This window comes from Dipteris shenzhenensis, chromosome 29 (assembly GCF_047967505.1).
Source record: "Dipteris shenzhenensis isolate YYH24624 ecotype China chromosome 29, Dip_SZ_1.0, whole genome shotgun sequence".
Taxonomy (NCBI): Eukaryota; Viridiplantae; Streptophyta; class Polypodiopsida; order Gleicheniales; family Dipteridaceae; genus Dipteris; species Dipteris shenzhenensis.
Window position 1 is genome coordinate 2,939,710 of NC_141624.1, and position 16,997 is coordinate 2,956,706.

The 16,997-nt window shown below is 49.0% G+C and overlaps 1 protein-coding gene across 1 annotated transcript in view; it reads right to left on the reverse strand.

The window, feature by feature from the left end:
- Positions 1-270: 270 nt before the first annotated feature.
- LOC147882310 (vesicle-associated membrane protein 721-like) overlaps positions 271-16,997 on the reverse strand; it is a 46,160-nt gene continuing 29,433 nt past the window's right edge. Inside the window, exons 2-5 of the mRNA XM_087400374.1 lie at positions 13,420-13,561; positions 13,198-13,318; positions 942-1,004; positions 271-736 (exon numbers count right to left, since the gene is read on the reverse strand). Coding sequence (XP_087256500.1) covers positions 590-736; positions 942-1,004; positions 13,198-13,318; positions 13,420-13,561 — 473 coding nt within the window. The 3' untranslated portion in view covers positions 271-589. The remainder of the gene's footprint in view (positions 737-941; positions 1,005-13,197; positions 13,319-13,419; positions 13,562-16,997) is intronic.

The following is a 16,997-nucleotide window of genomic DNA, read 5'->3' on the forward strand; positions in this document are numbered from 1 at the left end:
GTACCTGTACAGGTAAAAGGCATCAAGGCATACAATTATTCTGAACACGCATGAGCAAAAAGATTGATTAAAATTTAATTCATCAACTAACAAGCAGTAAATACTGTGATTCACAACACTAACTGTTAAAAGTGCAAATCAGGACCTGTCATGCTGTACAACAGTTATTCTTATCATTACAAAACCAGCTATCCTAACGTATAATAGGCCAAGACTCATTTCCAACAAATTTCAAAGCGGTTACAGTTCCTCAGACAAACCAACATTTTGCATTAACAAAATACTGTACACAGTCACAATCTTCTCTTTACTCTGAACTTAAATCAGAGCGAAAACAAAAATTTGAAAAGGTCATCTTGAACAAAAACTGTACACACACATTTTTCTATTTACATATGCTTAACTCAGAGTCTCACAAGCTAACAAAACTAATAGAGATACTGCTCCTGGGCTCTGTCCAAGATCAATACAAAAGAGCCGTCCACTAATAGAGATACTGCTCCTGGGCTCTGCTACTATGAATTCTTCCACAACCTTCTGATACAAGAATGATGAAACTCCCATAAGAGACAACCAAGTCAAAGGAACATCAGTGGCATTTAAAGCCACGGCATATAGACAGCCACACGATGAGGATGAGTGCAATCACAATTCCAAGGACCACCAGCTTTACTTTCATATTCTGCATCCACATTTTTCGCCTGAGTTGCCTGTTTTGATCCCGATAAACGTCAGCCTGCAAAAGCAAGAAATTGGCTTATGGTTCAACGACATTTTGCTATACAGAAAATGAGCAATGTTGACCTTAAGACGACAAATCCTATACAGCCTACTTGCTGCAGGCTCTTATTGGAGCCACCTCAAGTTTATAAATGTGATCTATATTATCCTGATCCTCAAGGGAAATCTAAGCCAAAAACCAACCAACCATGAATACTCACATGATTACGGAGATCTTCAGCCTTCACAGAAATCTCATTGAGTTGCGCGCCCCTGGTAAAGGCCTGCACATGGAAAATTTGCACACGAGACAAAAACTATCAGAATGTGCATTGGGATGGAAACAAACCATAAATAATGATAACTCAAAAGCAACAAAATGACTTGTGGAGTGGCCATTGATACAAAAAGGTCATTAAAAGAGAGAAACAAGCAGTAGAGTGCATAGAGGAGAGAACAGGTAAGCCTCGCAATTGGGACATTTTAAGGAATCTGATGATGTCCATCTTCATTTCTACACTTGTTTTGTTGACACGTTTGGCTAAGTTGTATGCCTTGTCTAAGACCAGCACAGGGCAAGAATAATAAAAGCAATTCTGGAGACCGTGCATGTCACATTCAGGGATTGCATCCTCATTTGGTATATAGTGCAGCCCTCAAGCATTGAGAGGGCTGCATTTGCTATATTTGCAAGATATTCTACCACAGGCAGAGACTGTATGTTATGATTGGAGTGTGATTCTATACTACTTACAACCATTCACCTCAAGCCCTAAATGAAGGCAAATGGGTGTATACAAAGATACCAAGGACTCTTAAGCCTATGCGCACTAGGACACTTTAAGTGGTCAATACGATCAGTATACTACAAAAGATAATGATGCTGCATGCTGATTGAACATCCCTGGAAGAGAGAAATTCATCATGTCCTCCAGTAAAGAAACTAAAAGAAAATGTTGTAAAGGGACAGCTTACACTCAAATGAGCGGCTATTCTAGAAGAATATTTTTTAAAATCTATCAAGCACTTACCTAAATTGAATAAATCATTAATACTTGAACATAGTGGAGCATTGTGTTCCATGCATGAAACAGCTCAACAGCCCAACACACTAACTACTTCAGCATCTTATCATAAAAGAGAACAAATTCAAATATAGTACAGCATATGAAAAAATGGTAGCTCGAAACTAACATGGGTAGAATCAGAGACACTAGACTCAGAGGTAAGACAACAGCATGATCTCGTAAATTATGCTTCTATTGCATATATATATATATATATATAGAGAGAGAGAGAGATTAACGTCCTCGGGACACCTAAGGGACACAGTACACCAAGGGAAAAGAACTCATACAAGCCTCAATGGGCTGAAGTAAAGGGCGCTAGGGCCCTTGCTGAGTACTATGCTAAGCTAAAGAGCTCAAGAGCTCAAACAAAACTAAAATGAAAAACTGACAACTAGAACTCAAAAGCTGAAACCTAGCACCGTGGTGGCTCTCTGGTGGCTGCAAAGATATCCTGGATCTCCGTCTTTCTCTTGTTGCGGCAGAGGACGTGGTCTCCTCGATCTCTATATCTGATTGGCTATGTCAAGAGTCACTCCTCATATCTGGTAGTCTCCTCTCAGAAGAGCTGAGATAGACCGGACCTCAATCATGCATGCTTTGGTCACTCTCTGTGGTGTCATGTGGGGTCTCTGCATCCCATGCTTGGCAGCGTCGCATCATCTCTCCCCCCTGATCACATTGCCCTCATATCAGCTAGCTCCTCCTCCTCCACCCCACTGTGTCCTGGAGCTGATTCAAATGCATAGAAGTCCGTGATGTGTCGCTGTGCTTGGTCTACCGTAGCGTCCTTTGGCACAATCACCCCCTGTTGCTCTTTGAACTATCACAATAGTGTCACCCTGTGTCATTGCATCTCAAGTAGATAGAGCTCCAATGAAGACCTGATCATGGAAGTGGATCAGCCGTGAGTGGATACTGGAACAAAGCTGTGCCCCTCTTGAAAGAGGCAGTGGTATCGACCCCAGATCTCGTAGTTGGCTGGGAAGACACATAAGAAAGGCTCCTCTATCTCGACCTCCCCCAACTTGCATAACCGCCAAATTCGCTGCTCTTTGGGTATGCCTACAGCTTTCACTGCCTCAATCCGGAGAGGACCTGCATCTGTACAATGGCAATCCTCAATGCATGTGAGACTCCTCTGTCCTCGAGGTACTGGGGTCTGATGATGAGTCCATCCTCCGATACTCTCAAGAGGTGATCGTGATAGAACTGGATCTTGGCAGGGAGCTCTTGGTCCGAGATGTATGGAGCTGGAGGAGATCTAACCATATGATACGGTGAATCTCATCTCGTGGGATCAAATCAAGTGGTGCATCCATGCTATACTAAAAGGCTATGGAAGCCGGTCCATCTACATACTGTAGTTGGCAAACCATGTGGATACCAACCCCACTCTTTGCTAGCTGTTTGAGTGACTCTAGTGCTAGCCTTGACAGTCTCTAGGGGATAAGGCCCAAACTTTGTAGAGCAATGTCACAGTATGGACAATGGCATCAACCTAGAGAGGTGTCATGGCGAGCTCTGCCTATACTATCTGATGGGAAATCAAGGGCTCACTCTAAATCATCCTAGACTCCATAATCATCTGCAGCCCTCAAATCTCCTCCACTCGGTCGCCGAGACATCACACCCCCAAAAAAGGTGCTGCATAATTGACAGCTGGTCTCACTAGGGGCTCTCCTAGTGGCTGGTTAGTAGCCAAGATGCTAAAAGCTAGATATGAGTGATCAGCCCTGAGAGGGAGAGGAGGAACAATAAAGTTGTTGTAGGTCTTTGAGAAACCCCCTGGGTCAGACCAGAGGGTGCCATTACAATTTCACACTGCCATCTTCAGCCTATTTTGTGTTCTCATCTCACGAGTAACACACCTTGATGTGCTGCCCACTTTCCCTTCTTCCCTTTCTTCCCTATCTTCCCTTTTTTGGATGATCACTTTCCCATCTCTGTATGTAGCCCATTCCCCTGCCCCTCGGGCTGCCATCATGGGTACCATACCCTCCCTCTGGTCCTCCTGCTGTAGGAGTGTGAGATCATCATCTAAAGCTTCCTCCTGCTCATGAGGGTGAGCCTATGCATCGCTATCTAGAGTTTCAACACTAGTGACCTTGCAGATGTCTCAGCCTTGCCCACTCTCCAAGCTCTCACATGTGAATTTACGCCCATCTTGGTGAACAAAGCCTTGGCATCCACCATTGGAGTGTCACCCACTGTGAGGTAGGGTGGCCTCATGGAGAGTGTGTGATGAGGGTAGCTCGATCCTCTAAGAGCGGCATGTGGTCAATGCCTCTAAGTAAATCGGAGAGGCATGCGGAGTACTCGGGCTTTAGTTTTTTATCAAAAGTGTATGTCATGGTAGGTAGTGTGTGAGTGGGGTTGTGGTGTGCGGTCTAGACAGTGATGTGGATATACTAAAAAAGAGATAGGTGTGGTCTGCTCTTGGAGGTGGTGGTGGTAAGATGAAAAAGTCAATAATATGTGAAGCGAAGGCAGGAGATCCCATGAGATAGTCAACTATGATGGAGGCCTCACCATTGACATTTCAAACTCCTAAGGCTGCAAAAGTTGGTTGCCCTGCTGCTGTTCAAAAGATGCTGCTTGTAAGATTTCTTTCTCTGCCTACACATGTAGGCAACCAGGCCGACCTGCTGCAAGAAATGGCACATCATTTAAAGGCCACCCACAGCTGATGAAGACATCTTGTAAAATGATGACATGGCTTTGCTTGCACACTGCTGTATTCGACACACTGCTGCTCACAAATCGCCCCTCTTGCTGCTGTAATCGACACACCTGCTGCCCTCAAGTCATCCCTCTTTTCAAACTTGTGATCAATTATCCAGCTTCTACGTTGGCACCCAGCTGTTCATTCCAATCCTTTTCTTCTCCAACAGTCAAAGTGTGGCCGCCTTCCAAGAATAAGCCGTCGACACTCAACTTGCCTTTGTGGGCACCTCTGCATCTTTGAATTTCAGAGTCATTGAAGTTCAGAGATTCTTATTTTCAAAACATCGAGTTGTTGCTGCTCCTCGACTCCCCTTGCTGCCCTCTCTCAGCCTCTCCCTGCCTCCCTCCCAGCCCCTCTCTCCTCCCTCCCCTCAGCCCACTCCCTGACTCCCCTCTCCCGCCTCCCTCAGCCCCCTTCTCACCTCCCTACCCCTGCCCCCTCAGCCCCATCCCCCGCCCCCTAACTCTGCCTCTCTCAGCCCCTACCCCCGCCCCTTAACTCCGCCTCCCTCAGCTCCTTCTCCCGCCCCTTCAGCCCCTCTTCTCCATCTCCCTTTCCCCCCCTTCCCCTTGCCTCACCCCTCCCTTCCTCCTTCAGCCTCTTGCCTCACCCCTCCCCTCCTCCCTCAACCCCTTCTCTAGCTTCTCCTCTCGGCCCTCCCCTCCCCTTTTCCACCTTTCCTTTCCCCCTTTCTAGCCTCTCCTAGCCTCTTTTCACCTCCTCACTCTACCCGTCTCTCAGCCTCACCCTCTACCTTCACCCTCTTCTCTGCCCTAGCAACTTTTTAGTCAGACGGAGCTTAACAGTGTTCGAGTCGGCCTTCCCACCCTGATTGACGATAGCTCTGCCTTCAACCAATCCTCGCCTGCTTCCACCGGCCACAAAAACCATCACATTCTCAAAAGATGAGTTGCAGCAGCTCAAAAAAGATACAGAGTAGGAGAGCTCGCCATCGCTCTTTGCTCACATCCATGGGTCCCACCCTTGGTCGACCTTTCTTTCAAGTTGTTTTTTATTCCCCGGATGCAACAGGTACAGTGCTTCACGCCAGTCCTTTGGCACTAAGCTCCAGGAGGATTTTCTTGACACCCTTCTCGTTGGGTTGTGATCCTTTGGAGGAGAATGCCCAGACGTTTTTACTCTTCCTCAGATTCCCTAGCCTCCCTCAAGTGTACCATCGACTCTTATCTTCCATTGGAGCCACTTTTGGGATGGTCACCGAGATCCCCCCCCCTCCTTGGGATGCCTTCTTCGATAGCAGAGGCAGCCAGGCCAGACAAGGTACCACGCGTTAGGTTATTGTCTCTGACCCTAACATTGCGGATGACCACATCATGCTCCAGCATCCAAATGGCTCATTCTTCAACCAGAGAGTCGAGATCGTTGGGAGACAGGATCAGTGTAGGATTTGCAGGACCCCTGGGCACTTTGCCAGAGATTGCCCAAGGAAGAGAAAAAAGAAAAGGCCTAAAAGGTCCACGGGTGTAGCGCCTCATAGCACCACCTCGACTAAACCTACTTCACGATCTACCGCACATCCTACCACTTCTCGCACTGCTGGACCTTCCACCTCTCGCCTAGGACCATCGACTACAGTCTCTCATCTTGGACCTTCGTTTATAGCAAGAACGGGACCTTCAGCACGTCCTATTACAGCTGTTCCCTATTGGGTGCTAGTCAGAGTCGTTAAGCTAGTTCCACCTCAAGAGGCTACTGATGGCGCCACGGACCCTCCTTTACAAGCACAAGATATTCCTGTCCTAGTTCCTTGTGCTGATGAGGTTGCTCATGTCCCTTCAGATGTTCATGTGAAGGAGCTTTCTCCTATGGAGCAAGCCGTTGCTCTCCGCTACTAGGTCGGGTAGGGTTTTTCATCTGGCCTCATCCTCTCGCCAATGAGGAACACTGCCATCGTAGTTGGAACGTTTAGGGCCTCGGAGGTGTACCTCACCGCTGCCGTGGGCAGCTGATTCGTAACCGAGTTCATCCAGGTGTTACTGGGGGCCCAATTGATATTCTCATGATTCAGGAACACAAACTGGATGTCACGGATTGTGCCAAGTCGGGTAAGCTTCTCTCAGGGCATACTTTTTGGTCACCCGCCTTGGGCACCAGGGGAGGTACTTGCATTTCTGTTTCTTCGATGCTACCCTTGGTGATTGGACATGGGATCATAGTTCCCTCTAGAGCTCAGTGGATCATTCTTTTGATTGATGGGCGTAAGGTTGGTTTCTTAAACCTTTATGCCCCTAATTCAAGAGGGGACCGTGTCCTATGAAAGGAGCTGCTTTCTTAGTCATGCATTGCAGAGTCTTGGATCATTGTTGGGGGTGATTTCAACATGGTTGAAATGCCCACAGACAAAAGAGGAGGTAGGGAAGATGGTATCCATTCCCTAGAGAGAGCATCCTGGGATGCCTTCCTTTTTTGATACAGTGACAGAGATGCATGGCATGATGATGCTTTCCACACTTAGTCACAATCACTCATGTTTTCTTGGCCGACCAAGAGGTTGCAGATGCCTATCCACAGACGGATTGACAGATTTTATGTGGATGATTGGGCTCTGGATAGAGGTGGGTCAGTATGCATTACACATGGGGTGTCCACTTCAAATCACTTTCCAATTTGTTCTGTTTGTTTCAAATCCTCATGTGAGGAGTCGCTCTACCAGTATTAGGATTCCAGATGCCTTCTACACAAAGGAGGGTCTCACGGAGGCAATGTTGCGGACTTGGGTATCTCACATGCATGATGGGCAGCTTTCCCCGTCAGATATAGCTGCAGCCCTCTCAGATATTAGTGACTTTTATCATTCAGTTGCTCGTATCAAACTGCTCTTCAGAGGGAAGAGCACAAGAGGCCTACAGATGCTTGGGTTCAGGAGTGCCTTGTTGCAGCAAGAGCTTAGTAGCAGTCACTGTTAGATCAGAGAGCAGAGTATGCCTTCCATGCCAAAGAGTCATTTTAGACTTAAACAGGAGGTAGAGTCAACAAACACTTCTTCTCTACTCTTGGCTCCAGACACAGTAAGGAGAGCATTTCACAGCTTCTTGACTCATACAGAGTTTTACAGACACATTCAAATGCCATCTTGCAGGTGGCCACAGATTTCTATGCCTCCCTTCTTATAGAAGATCCGGACACACAGGCCAAAGATGATGCTCGAGTTGCTATTTAGCAGCACTTACCTATGTTGGTGACAAGAGATATGATAGTCTCACTTGATGCACCCTTAACCAACATATATTCAGGACTGCTCTATTTGCCCTTCACAAGGGCAAGTGCCCTGGCTCAGATGGGCTTATCCCTTGTTTTTTAATTTCATTTTGGGATCAGATTGGGGACCATTTGAAGCCTCCAATCCGACATTAAATACCCTAAACCTACAATTTTGAGAGTCATGGGCTGAATGCCCTAAACCATGTTTCCCGTGGACTACATCGACATCATTTTCAAGGGCATCCATGCCGAGAGCTTCACCAACACATCACCAAAGTAGCATGAAAGCGCACAAATGTGTGCAATAGCTGTATGGGGAACATCTCACCCTGAGAGATTTATTTTACATATTTATGTTTTCCTTGTCTCTGTGAGTGTCAATAAGGTTTCTCTTCCCTGGGTATGTTAGAAATAATGTATTATTAAGGCAGTGGCCAATGTATTCACTAGTTAGAAGGGTTAAGGTACGTTTTATCCTTATCTAAGGTTAAGTAAGCGTTAGCACGTGTGGATTAACCCGTGTTGGGTGTCACCCTAGGATTTTGTCATGTTGGGAAGTCCTTGTACTCTAATTCTTCCTCTTGCAATCTTGAGTTCAGCTTGCTCCCTCCATCTCCCTTGCTTCCAAGCTTCCGTTTTCTTCGCATTTGGTATCAGATTAGGCAGCCCCTCACTGCCACCATCTCCCTAGCACTCAGGAGGCCATTCTATTGTAAAAAGCTTGAACGTGATGGAAAAAAATCTGAAGCTACACGCATGACAGCATCAGGATCTGACTGTAACACCCCGTCTGAGTCAACAAGCTGCGAAACACTATCTCTACTATGTATGGGCCCATGAGTAGAGAAAAAGTGTTTGTTGACCCTGCCACCCATCTGAATCCAAGAGGATTCCCGTGCATGAAAGGCATATTCTGCTCTTTGATCCAACAATGCCTGCAAATGAGCCCTTCCTGCAGCAAGGCGCTCCTGAATCCAAGCATCTGTGGACCTCTTTTGCTCTTCCCTCTGAAGGGACGCTAACTGCTGGCGTATACCAATCTCACATATGAGAATCTCACGTCTCCTAGAATCAGCGACTGTATGATAATAGTCACTAAATCCGGATAAGGCTGCAGCTACCTGAGATGGGTGGACAGCTCCACCCTATATGTGAGAAACCCAAATCTGTAAAATATCCTCCGTGAGGCCCTCCTCTACATAAAAAGCATCCGGAATCCTGACACTGGCAGAGCGTCCTCTTCGATGAGGCTCAAGAGCCTGCAACACCACTGGAAAATGATATGAGGTGGAAACCCCAGTAGAAATGCATACAGATCCTCCTCTGTCAAGTGCCAAATCGTCTACATAAAATCTGTCAATCCGTGCATGAATGGGCATGTGTATTCTCCTGTTCAACCAAGAGTACAGGAGTGACTGTGGCATAATATGAAAGGCATCATCCAACCAAGTGTCCCTGCCACTGAACTGAAAGAGGAAGGCATCCCAAGCTGCCCTCTCCAAAGAATGAATTCCACCCTGTCTGCCTCCCTTTTTGTCTGAAGGCAACTCAACCATGTTGAAGTCGCCACCAATGATCCAAGAATCTGCAATGGGGGCCCAAGAGAGTAACTCCTTCCAAAAGGAGATCCGCTCCCCTCTGTTGTTGGGAGCATAAAGATTGAGAAGACCAATCTTACGCCCTCCAATCAAAATAATGATCCATTGAGCTCTAGAAGGGGAGATAATACCATGACCAACAACCAAGGGGAGAATAGAAAGAGAGACCGAAATGCAAGTACCTCCCCTTGTGCCCATAGCAGGCGACCAGAAGGTATGTCCTGAAAGCAGTTTGCCAGACTTAGAACAATCACACTGGCATCCAGCTTGTGTTCCTAGATAAAAAGGATATCAATAGCACCTCCAGTGACACCTGGATGAAGCTGGTTCCGGATCAGCTACCTACGGCGACGGTGTGGAACTCCGCCTAGGCCCTGTATGTTCCAACTGACTATCCTCATCGACAGGAGGATGCTGGATGGAAAGGCTTACCCGACCTAGTAGACGAGACCAGCTTCCCCTTGGCCGAAACACTCTTGCTGAGGGCTGGAAACTCAACAGGTGAAAGGATCCCCACACCTGCTGAAAGGGAGGCCCTGTCATAAGGAATCCCAATGACCGGGACCCCTAAGGTGGAGGGCACAAACTCCTCAATATCCATGAAAGTCGCCGAATCTGCCAATGCCGAAAAAGAATTCCTGATAATAAGCAAGTCTGGCCGAGGAGTGCGAAGAAGACTTGCACTCGTGGAAGATGGAGGAGAAGGACCTGCCAGGCCTCTATCAACAGAACTGGAGCTGGGGGTTGAGGAGGCCTGTGGCTGGGGTGAAGAGGAATCAGGAGTCCTCATCTCCGCCTGCACTTTCTCGGTTGTCCTGACTGTAGCAGGAACAGTCTGCGGGGAAGAAGTATCTGTAGCCCCCTCGTGGTCAGAAACCAAGGGGTCAGAAACCAAAGTGACTGAGGCTGGTGGATCTAAAGGCCCCTCCTGATGTGGAGCTGTAGTGTTTGGGGCTGCAGCAACATCCACCTCTGGAGTCTAGAAGGCGTCTGTCTGAACAGGATCAAAAGTCTCCTCCTAAGGTAAGGGAGCCGCTCTGATAGCTCTCCATCGTGGTAATGGGTGTGCTGTGGGCATTGGGCGCCCTGCTGCCCCTGGTGGTCCTGGGGTGCGCGAAGCAGGGCACCCTGTTGCTCTTGGTGGTCTTGGAGTGCGTGGTACAGGGTGCTGGGGAGGTGCAATCGTGGTAGTACGTGAAGGAGCCGCACCAGAAGACCTCTTGGGTCTTTTTCTCTTCCTTGGGCAGTCTCTAGCAAAGTGCCCAAGGATCCTACAAATCCTGCACTGGTCCTGTCTACGTGAAATCTCGACTCTCTGTTGAAAGAGAGAGCCGTCTGGATGCTGAAGCATAATGTCGTCATCTGAGATGTTAGGGTCAGAGACAATGACCCTAACACGAGGCACCCCGTCTACACTAACTGCCTCTGCCGAGGAAGAAGGCATGTCAGGAAGCGAGGGGATCTCAGTGACCACTCCGAATGTGGCTCCGATAGTGGCAAGAAGTCGATGGTAGACCTGAGGAAGACCAAGAAATCTAATGAACAGTGATGTGACCTGCCTGTCCTCCTCGACCGGATTGAAGCCCACGGTGTAGGGTAAAAGAAAGATCCTCCTCGAACCCAAAGCTAGGGGATTAGCTTTGAGAACAAGGGCTGTGGACTCATGGGAGTCGAAAACCACTTGAAAGAATCCACATCCCAAAAGTTGAATATCCCTGAGGTGTGGGGCGAGGTCTCTTGGTAACACCGCCAGCATCCAGTCTCTAGCTTGTGATCTGGAAGGGTGTGACCCAAAGATGCGGGCGAAAAGTGATGTGGAGCCCTCTAATTCCACATCTTTCTTGAGCTGCTGCCCCCCCTCTCCCCTCTCTCAGCCAGCCCCCTCTCCCTCTCCCTCTCCCTTGCTGCCCCCCCTCTCCCCCCTTCGCTGCTCCTCCTCTCCCTCCCCTCTCGCCAGCCCCCTCTCCCTCCTCCCTCACCCTCCCTCTCCCCTTCCTCCTCCCTGCCCTCCCTCTCCCCCCCCCGCTGCCCCCTACCTCTCCCTCCCTACTGCCCCTACCTCTCCCTCCCCGCCCTACCTCTCCCCCACCCGTCAGCCACCCCGCCCCCCTTCTCCTCCCCGGCCTCCTCCCCCGTCATCCCTCTCCCCCCCCCCACTGCCCCCCTCCCCGCTGCCCCCTTCTCCTCCGCCCTCCCTCTCCCCCGCCAGCCCCCCCGCCCCCCTCCCTCGCCCTCCCTCTCCCCCGCCAGCCCCTCTCCCCCTCCCCCATCCTTTCCTCTCCCCGCCCTCCCTTTCCCTCTCTCCTAACCCGCCCTCCTCTCCTCTCCCCCTCCCCCTCCTTCCTCTCCCCCGCCCTCCCTTTCCCTCCCTCCTATCCCCCCCCCAAGGAGACCCCCAAAAAAAAGAGTTATTAAAAAAAACAAAAACAAAAACCTCCTCCCTCTCCCTCCCCGCACCCTTCCTAACTCAGCTCCCCATGCCTCCCCCTCAGCCTACCTCCGTCTCCCCCTTCAGTCTATCCTCTCCTTCCCTTCCCCTCTGTCCTACCCTCTCTTTCTCCTTCTTCCTGCGCCCGCGTTCAGGGTGTCCTGGGCAGTAGTTTCACGGACGGAGCTTTTTCAGTGTTGGAATCGGCCTTTTCACATCGATTGGCGAATGGATCCTAATGTGTACTTAGATAGACGTGCAGCATTAAGTGGACAATGCACAAGAGAGATGTAGAATAAGCAAATATATATTTCCATCCAAGATGGAAACAATACAAACATAGATATGTTCAGTGTGTCACCCTCTACCAACATAGTACTGGCTAGATGTGGACCCCTGAAGACATAAACACTCTTCTTCTACCTCTGCAACACTTCCAAAACACTTGGCATGCATCCTCCCTATGAGCTTATTGGGCCTCGCCATCCTTTCCCATCAAACTGATCCTCTCGGACAGCCACAAGTAAGGCAGTGCTTGACTTGGATTCTTGACCTCCTTCCTGCTCCGAAACGTAGCCAATGGTGAGGCACAATCTCCCCCTTTGATCCTTCTTCTTTGCTGCCATGATAGACAGCTAAGGATGAAGACTCTTCCAAGGAACCTTTCATTAAGAAGAATGTACTTCATAGCTGTCTCAAAGTGAGACAGCTAGCTGCTCCAGTAAAGAACAGCTAGTACAAGAAAGCTAAAAGCAGTGAAAGAACACTTCTTGCTGGGCTGCAGGAAGATCTCCCATAAAATACGCATCCACATGCGCACACACACACACACATATATAGAACTTCAGAAAAGATTCAATTCTAAAAAGAATTGCTACTTTATGCAAAGAAAAGAAGAACGTAGCGAGGAAATTCAATTGCAATGCGCCCCTGCATTGTTGTTTGCTTCCTTCTCCATCCTCTCATCCTTGCTTGCAAGAACAAAAATTCTTCCACTCTACAACATACAATATATAAATGGAGAAAAGCAATTTTGTTGCTCCCTTGATATTAATCAAGGTCGATAAATTGTATTTTTAGTTGTGCTTGTTGATAATTTGATCCAAGTGGCTTCAACATCCCTATAACATTTTTTTATAAGGCAACTTGCAATGTGAATCAGAGTCTGATAAAATCTTAACAATATAGACACTTAATAATTGAAACCATGCCTTTTGCATCTCTAATTTGTGGAGCTAAATCTTGGAAGGATTTTCAAAAGGCTAACTAGATGTCTAATAATCTTTCTCGATTTCATATCCATGACATAACAGAATTCCACTAATTTCTTAACTCTGTCACTAATAATGCCTCACTAAAACCAAGACTTATTGACAACAAGACACTCTCCAAGATTCATCCTTTAAAAACTCCAAAATGGCATTAAATATTCACCTGATCGATATTATCCATCATGATGCCTTTCACATCTGACACTTGTTGCTTCACTTTTTCAAGTTTATTAATCTCTTCAGAGTGATCAACACAATATTGCATATGCTCTTTCAAGTGAGATCTGCAAAACTCTCAATATGCTTTATTGGTGAGTCAACCCACACTGGCATTCTGTAAAGACGCCTTAAAAGAGATGCTTCAAAATCCACTAGCTTTGCATACCTAAAATCTTGGTCAAGACTATGAGCAACTGCATTATCTGTCATGCCACCACCATATTGTCGCTTGAAATCATCCTTGACAAGCTCCAAGAATGCAAAGGGTATCTGCCTCCCAATCGTCTCATCAGCAACGACCAAGTAAGCTGTATACGAAAGATTGCCCTCAGAGTAGAACTCTTTTTAAAATTTTATAAATGATGATACCAAAAATTTCCCTCAGAGTAGATTTCCTTTGAAAATTTTATGAATGATGATACAATTACAACAAAATCAATATCCACAAACAAAACCCTGCAATAGGACACACTTGAAGACTCTATGACATTCAGCTATCATGATAAAAATGCGAAGGAAAGAAAACTCAAAATTAGTCTTGACCTGTCAAAGCTTCTGAAGTATAGCGCAAATGCCAAGTCTATGTCTTGCCAGCCACCCATCTTTTCACAACTAGACTAAAAGAAAATAGAGCGGAAACTGCCGATTACATATGGTAATCATGCACATCTCAAGCTACATTAGAGTGTTATTGAAAACCTTGCTAAGCATGGTATTAATAGCCTCATCTCTGTCTCGAGGATGGATTTTCCTCATTCTAAGCGGGAGGACAAAGACGGTTTCACCACTTGAAATAGTCTCTCAACTCTCAGCACACGAGAGTATTCATGCTATAGCAGTACAAAGCAACCGCCTGACTGCTTTCTAACAGATATGACAGATGTCGAAAAACTCAAATACTTCTGGGATCCAAAAAAATGGTGATGAATAGAGATGTAAAGCCTTTTGTAACCATATGTCGCAGCAGCAGATAAAAAACAGCCAAAACAGCTTCTTTTTTTGCCGAAAAAACAGTGCTAATTATATTACTTCGAGAACAAGATACAAAAGGTCAGCTTATAGCTGACGGGCTGCATTCACAAATCGGACACAGCCCTAAAAGGTTGCAGAATAAATCATACTCTCACGGAGGGATAAGACGAGTGTGAACGAACAGCCATCGGGGTGGTGAGTAGTGCCACCGAAGGCCCTGCGTAGTCTGCTCGAAGAAGAGGCCCTGTGTGTCCCAGGCCCGGAGGAAGCGTCTCCGCTTCTCCTGACCGGCCCGGGAGTCTCCCTGAATCTGGTCCCACTGGCCTCTGAGGGTATGAATAATCTCACTCCAAATCTCCGCCATGATCTGGGCAGTCGATAAGGAGGTGCCACCGAGGATCTGCGCGCAGCGCGAGGTCCAGATGTGCCACCCTGTAATGCTGCTAATAATCTCCCAGACTGGCTGCCTCTCCCGAACTCCTGTATCAGCCTCTGCTAGGTGCTGCGGGATACCCTCGAGCGGCCCCCACGTCCCCTATGTGATAACGAAAGTGGGGTCCTGCTAGCATGCCTCGAATAAGTGATGAAGACCAGGTGCGGTGCTGCACCAACAGAACGCGCCCCAAGTGATCAATCCTAGCTCTGGTGCTGCACGAGTAAGAATCCCGAAAGTCCACCTCCACACTTCCTGGGCGCGAGTGCAGCTCCACAGGCAGTGTTTTGGTGACTCCTCATCCGCATGGCAAATCTGGCAGCATCCGTCCTGGCCTATCTGCCTCAACCAGCTTCCCATTGGAAGACCTTTGTGGGCAAGAAGCCACAGGAAGTATGAGATCTTCCGCGGCCGCCAGCTCTCCCACAAGGCCTTCCAGAATGCCTGCAAAAAGAACCTGGAAATACCCTGTGCGTACCAGCTGGGTCGCTGGGTGGGGGGGCGGCTCTGCATCCTCCCAAGAACTCGCCTGCCCAGAGTCGTGCTGTAGGCGAAGAAGGAAGTCGGCCCCTGTCCTGTCACAATCTCTGGCCACCACCTCTCCTGGGTCCCAATCAAGCTCTGACAAGGCCCGCCCCTCCCAGAGCCAAAGACGCCAGAGCTGCATCTGGTCCTGCTCGATGCTAGGGTCGGTACGCCAGACCTTCCCCAAAAGGCCTACGACCCGAACCCTCTGCCATGGGAGTAGGGGGTCGATGAGCGCATCCTCTCTCCTGAGTCATCCATCCCCAGAAACCGCGAAGAAGGAGATAGAGGAGTCATCCATACGTCCTGCGATCACCAATGGGATGCCACGGGGGGTGAACTGTCCCAGCCAGCGGGTGTCACCAAGGCATGAGGACCTGAGGCTCAGGTGGAACCAACCAACCAGCTGGGATCGCGCCGTCGATCTCCGTGCGTCTCGCCTGGGCTCCACGTGCACCTCCAGCTGCGTCTGCAAGATCAGCCGTCTCCAGATGTCTGTACGTATCCCTCCAAACTCGAAGGGACCGGGCTGGCCCCCTCATCCAGCCGTCCCACCTGATATGTGATCTCTCCCCCAACTGAAGGCCCTCGGCATCTCTGACCTGACCGTTCCAGATAAGCGGCTGGCGATCGATCTCCTCCTGACAGCTGGGAGGGGACTGAATGAGACTGAGGCGGAGCCGCCTCCAAACCATGAGGAGGCTACGAACGAGTGGGGAACGGGGCTGAGTGAGCGGGGCGGAAGTGAAGATCCACCTGAGGGACGGTAGCCACTCTCCACCTCGGCGCGGGACACAAGAACCGACTCCCTGTTGAAGTAACATCTTCCACGTCTCCCCCCCGGGGTCAAACCGCGGATGACAAGCTTGCCTAACAAGGCCTGACTCTGAAGCTCTGGATCGATGACACCCAGGCCACCCTCAGCCTGCGGAAGAATGACTGTCTGCCAAGCAACCCTGGCTCTGGTATCTCTAAGACCATCCTCCCCGGACCAAAGGAAGTTCCGAACCAACCTCCTGAGCTGTGCCACGCTGGATCTCGAGAAGCACCAGCATGAAGCCACATACCAAGCCGTGGCTAGGAGGACCTGGTTAACTACCAGGGCACGACCTGCAAGAGAGAGCTTAGCAGTGCTCCAGAAAGCCAGCTTCCGTCGGATGGAGTCTAGCACCGGGAGAAACTGCTGAGCTGGCGTGATGTCTAGGCCAACCTGAAAGCCAAGGTATCTAGCTGTCTGTCCCCGTGGAATCCATCTGAAACCCAGAAATCGCCCCCACTGAGAACACGCCCCAAGGTCTGTGAGAAAACCAACTGATTTGTTCCAGTTGATTTTCGCACCAGCGGCCGAGCAGAAGACCTCCAGGGCCATCCGCACCCTCTCTAGCATCCTCTCGTCGACATAAAGGGCTGTATCATCTGCGTACTCCGAGTCCAAAAGCTCCGTGTCCTCCCGGAGTGGAAGGCGAACACCCCTGATCCCTGTGGACCTCGCCCGAAGGTAGTAAGTCATAGCCTCGGCGAAGAAGAGAAACAGGTAAGGAGCAAGGGGGCAGCCCTGACGCACTGATCTCTCCAAGCTAAAGCGCTCACCCATCCTGCCTCCAATGATGACCCTGCTAGACGCTGTCCTGTACAAAGCTGAGATACCCTGAATCCAACCTGCCGGGAAACCTAGCCGCTCCAGAGTCCCCTCCAAAAAGGACCAATCTACTCGATCGTAGGCCTTCTCGAAGTCAAGAAGAAGAATGGCAAGGTGTGATCCGCTGTGCTGAGCTCACTCCGCCGCCTCTGAAAAGGTGAAGACATTATCCAGG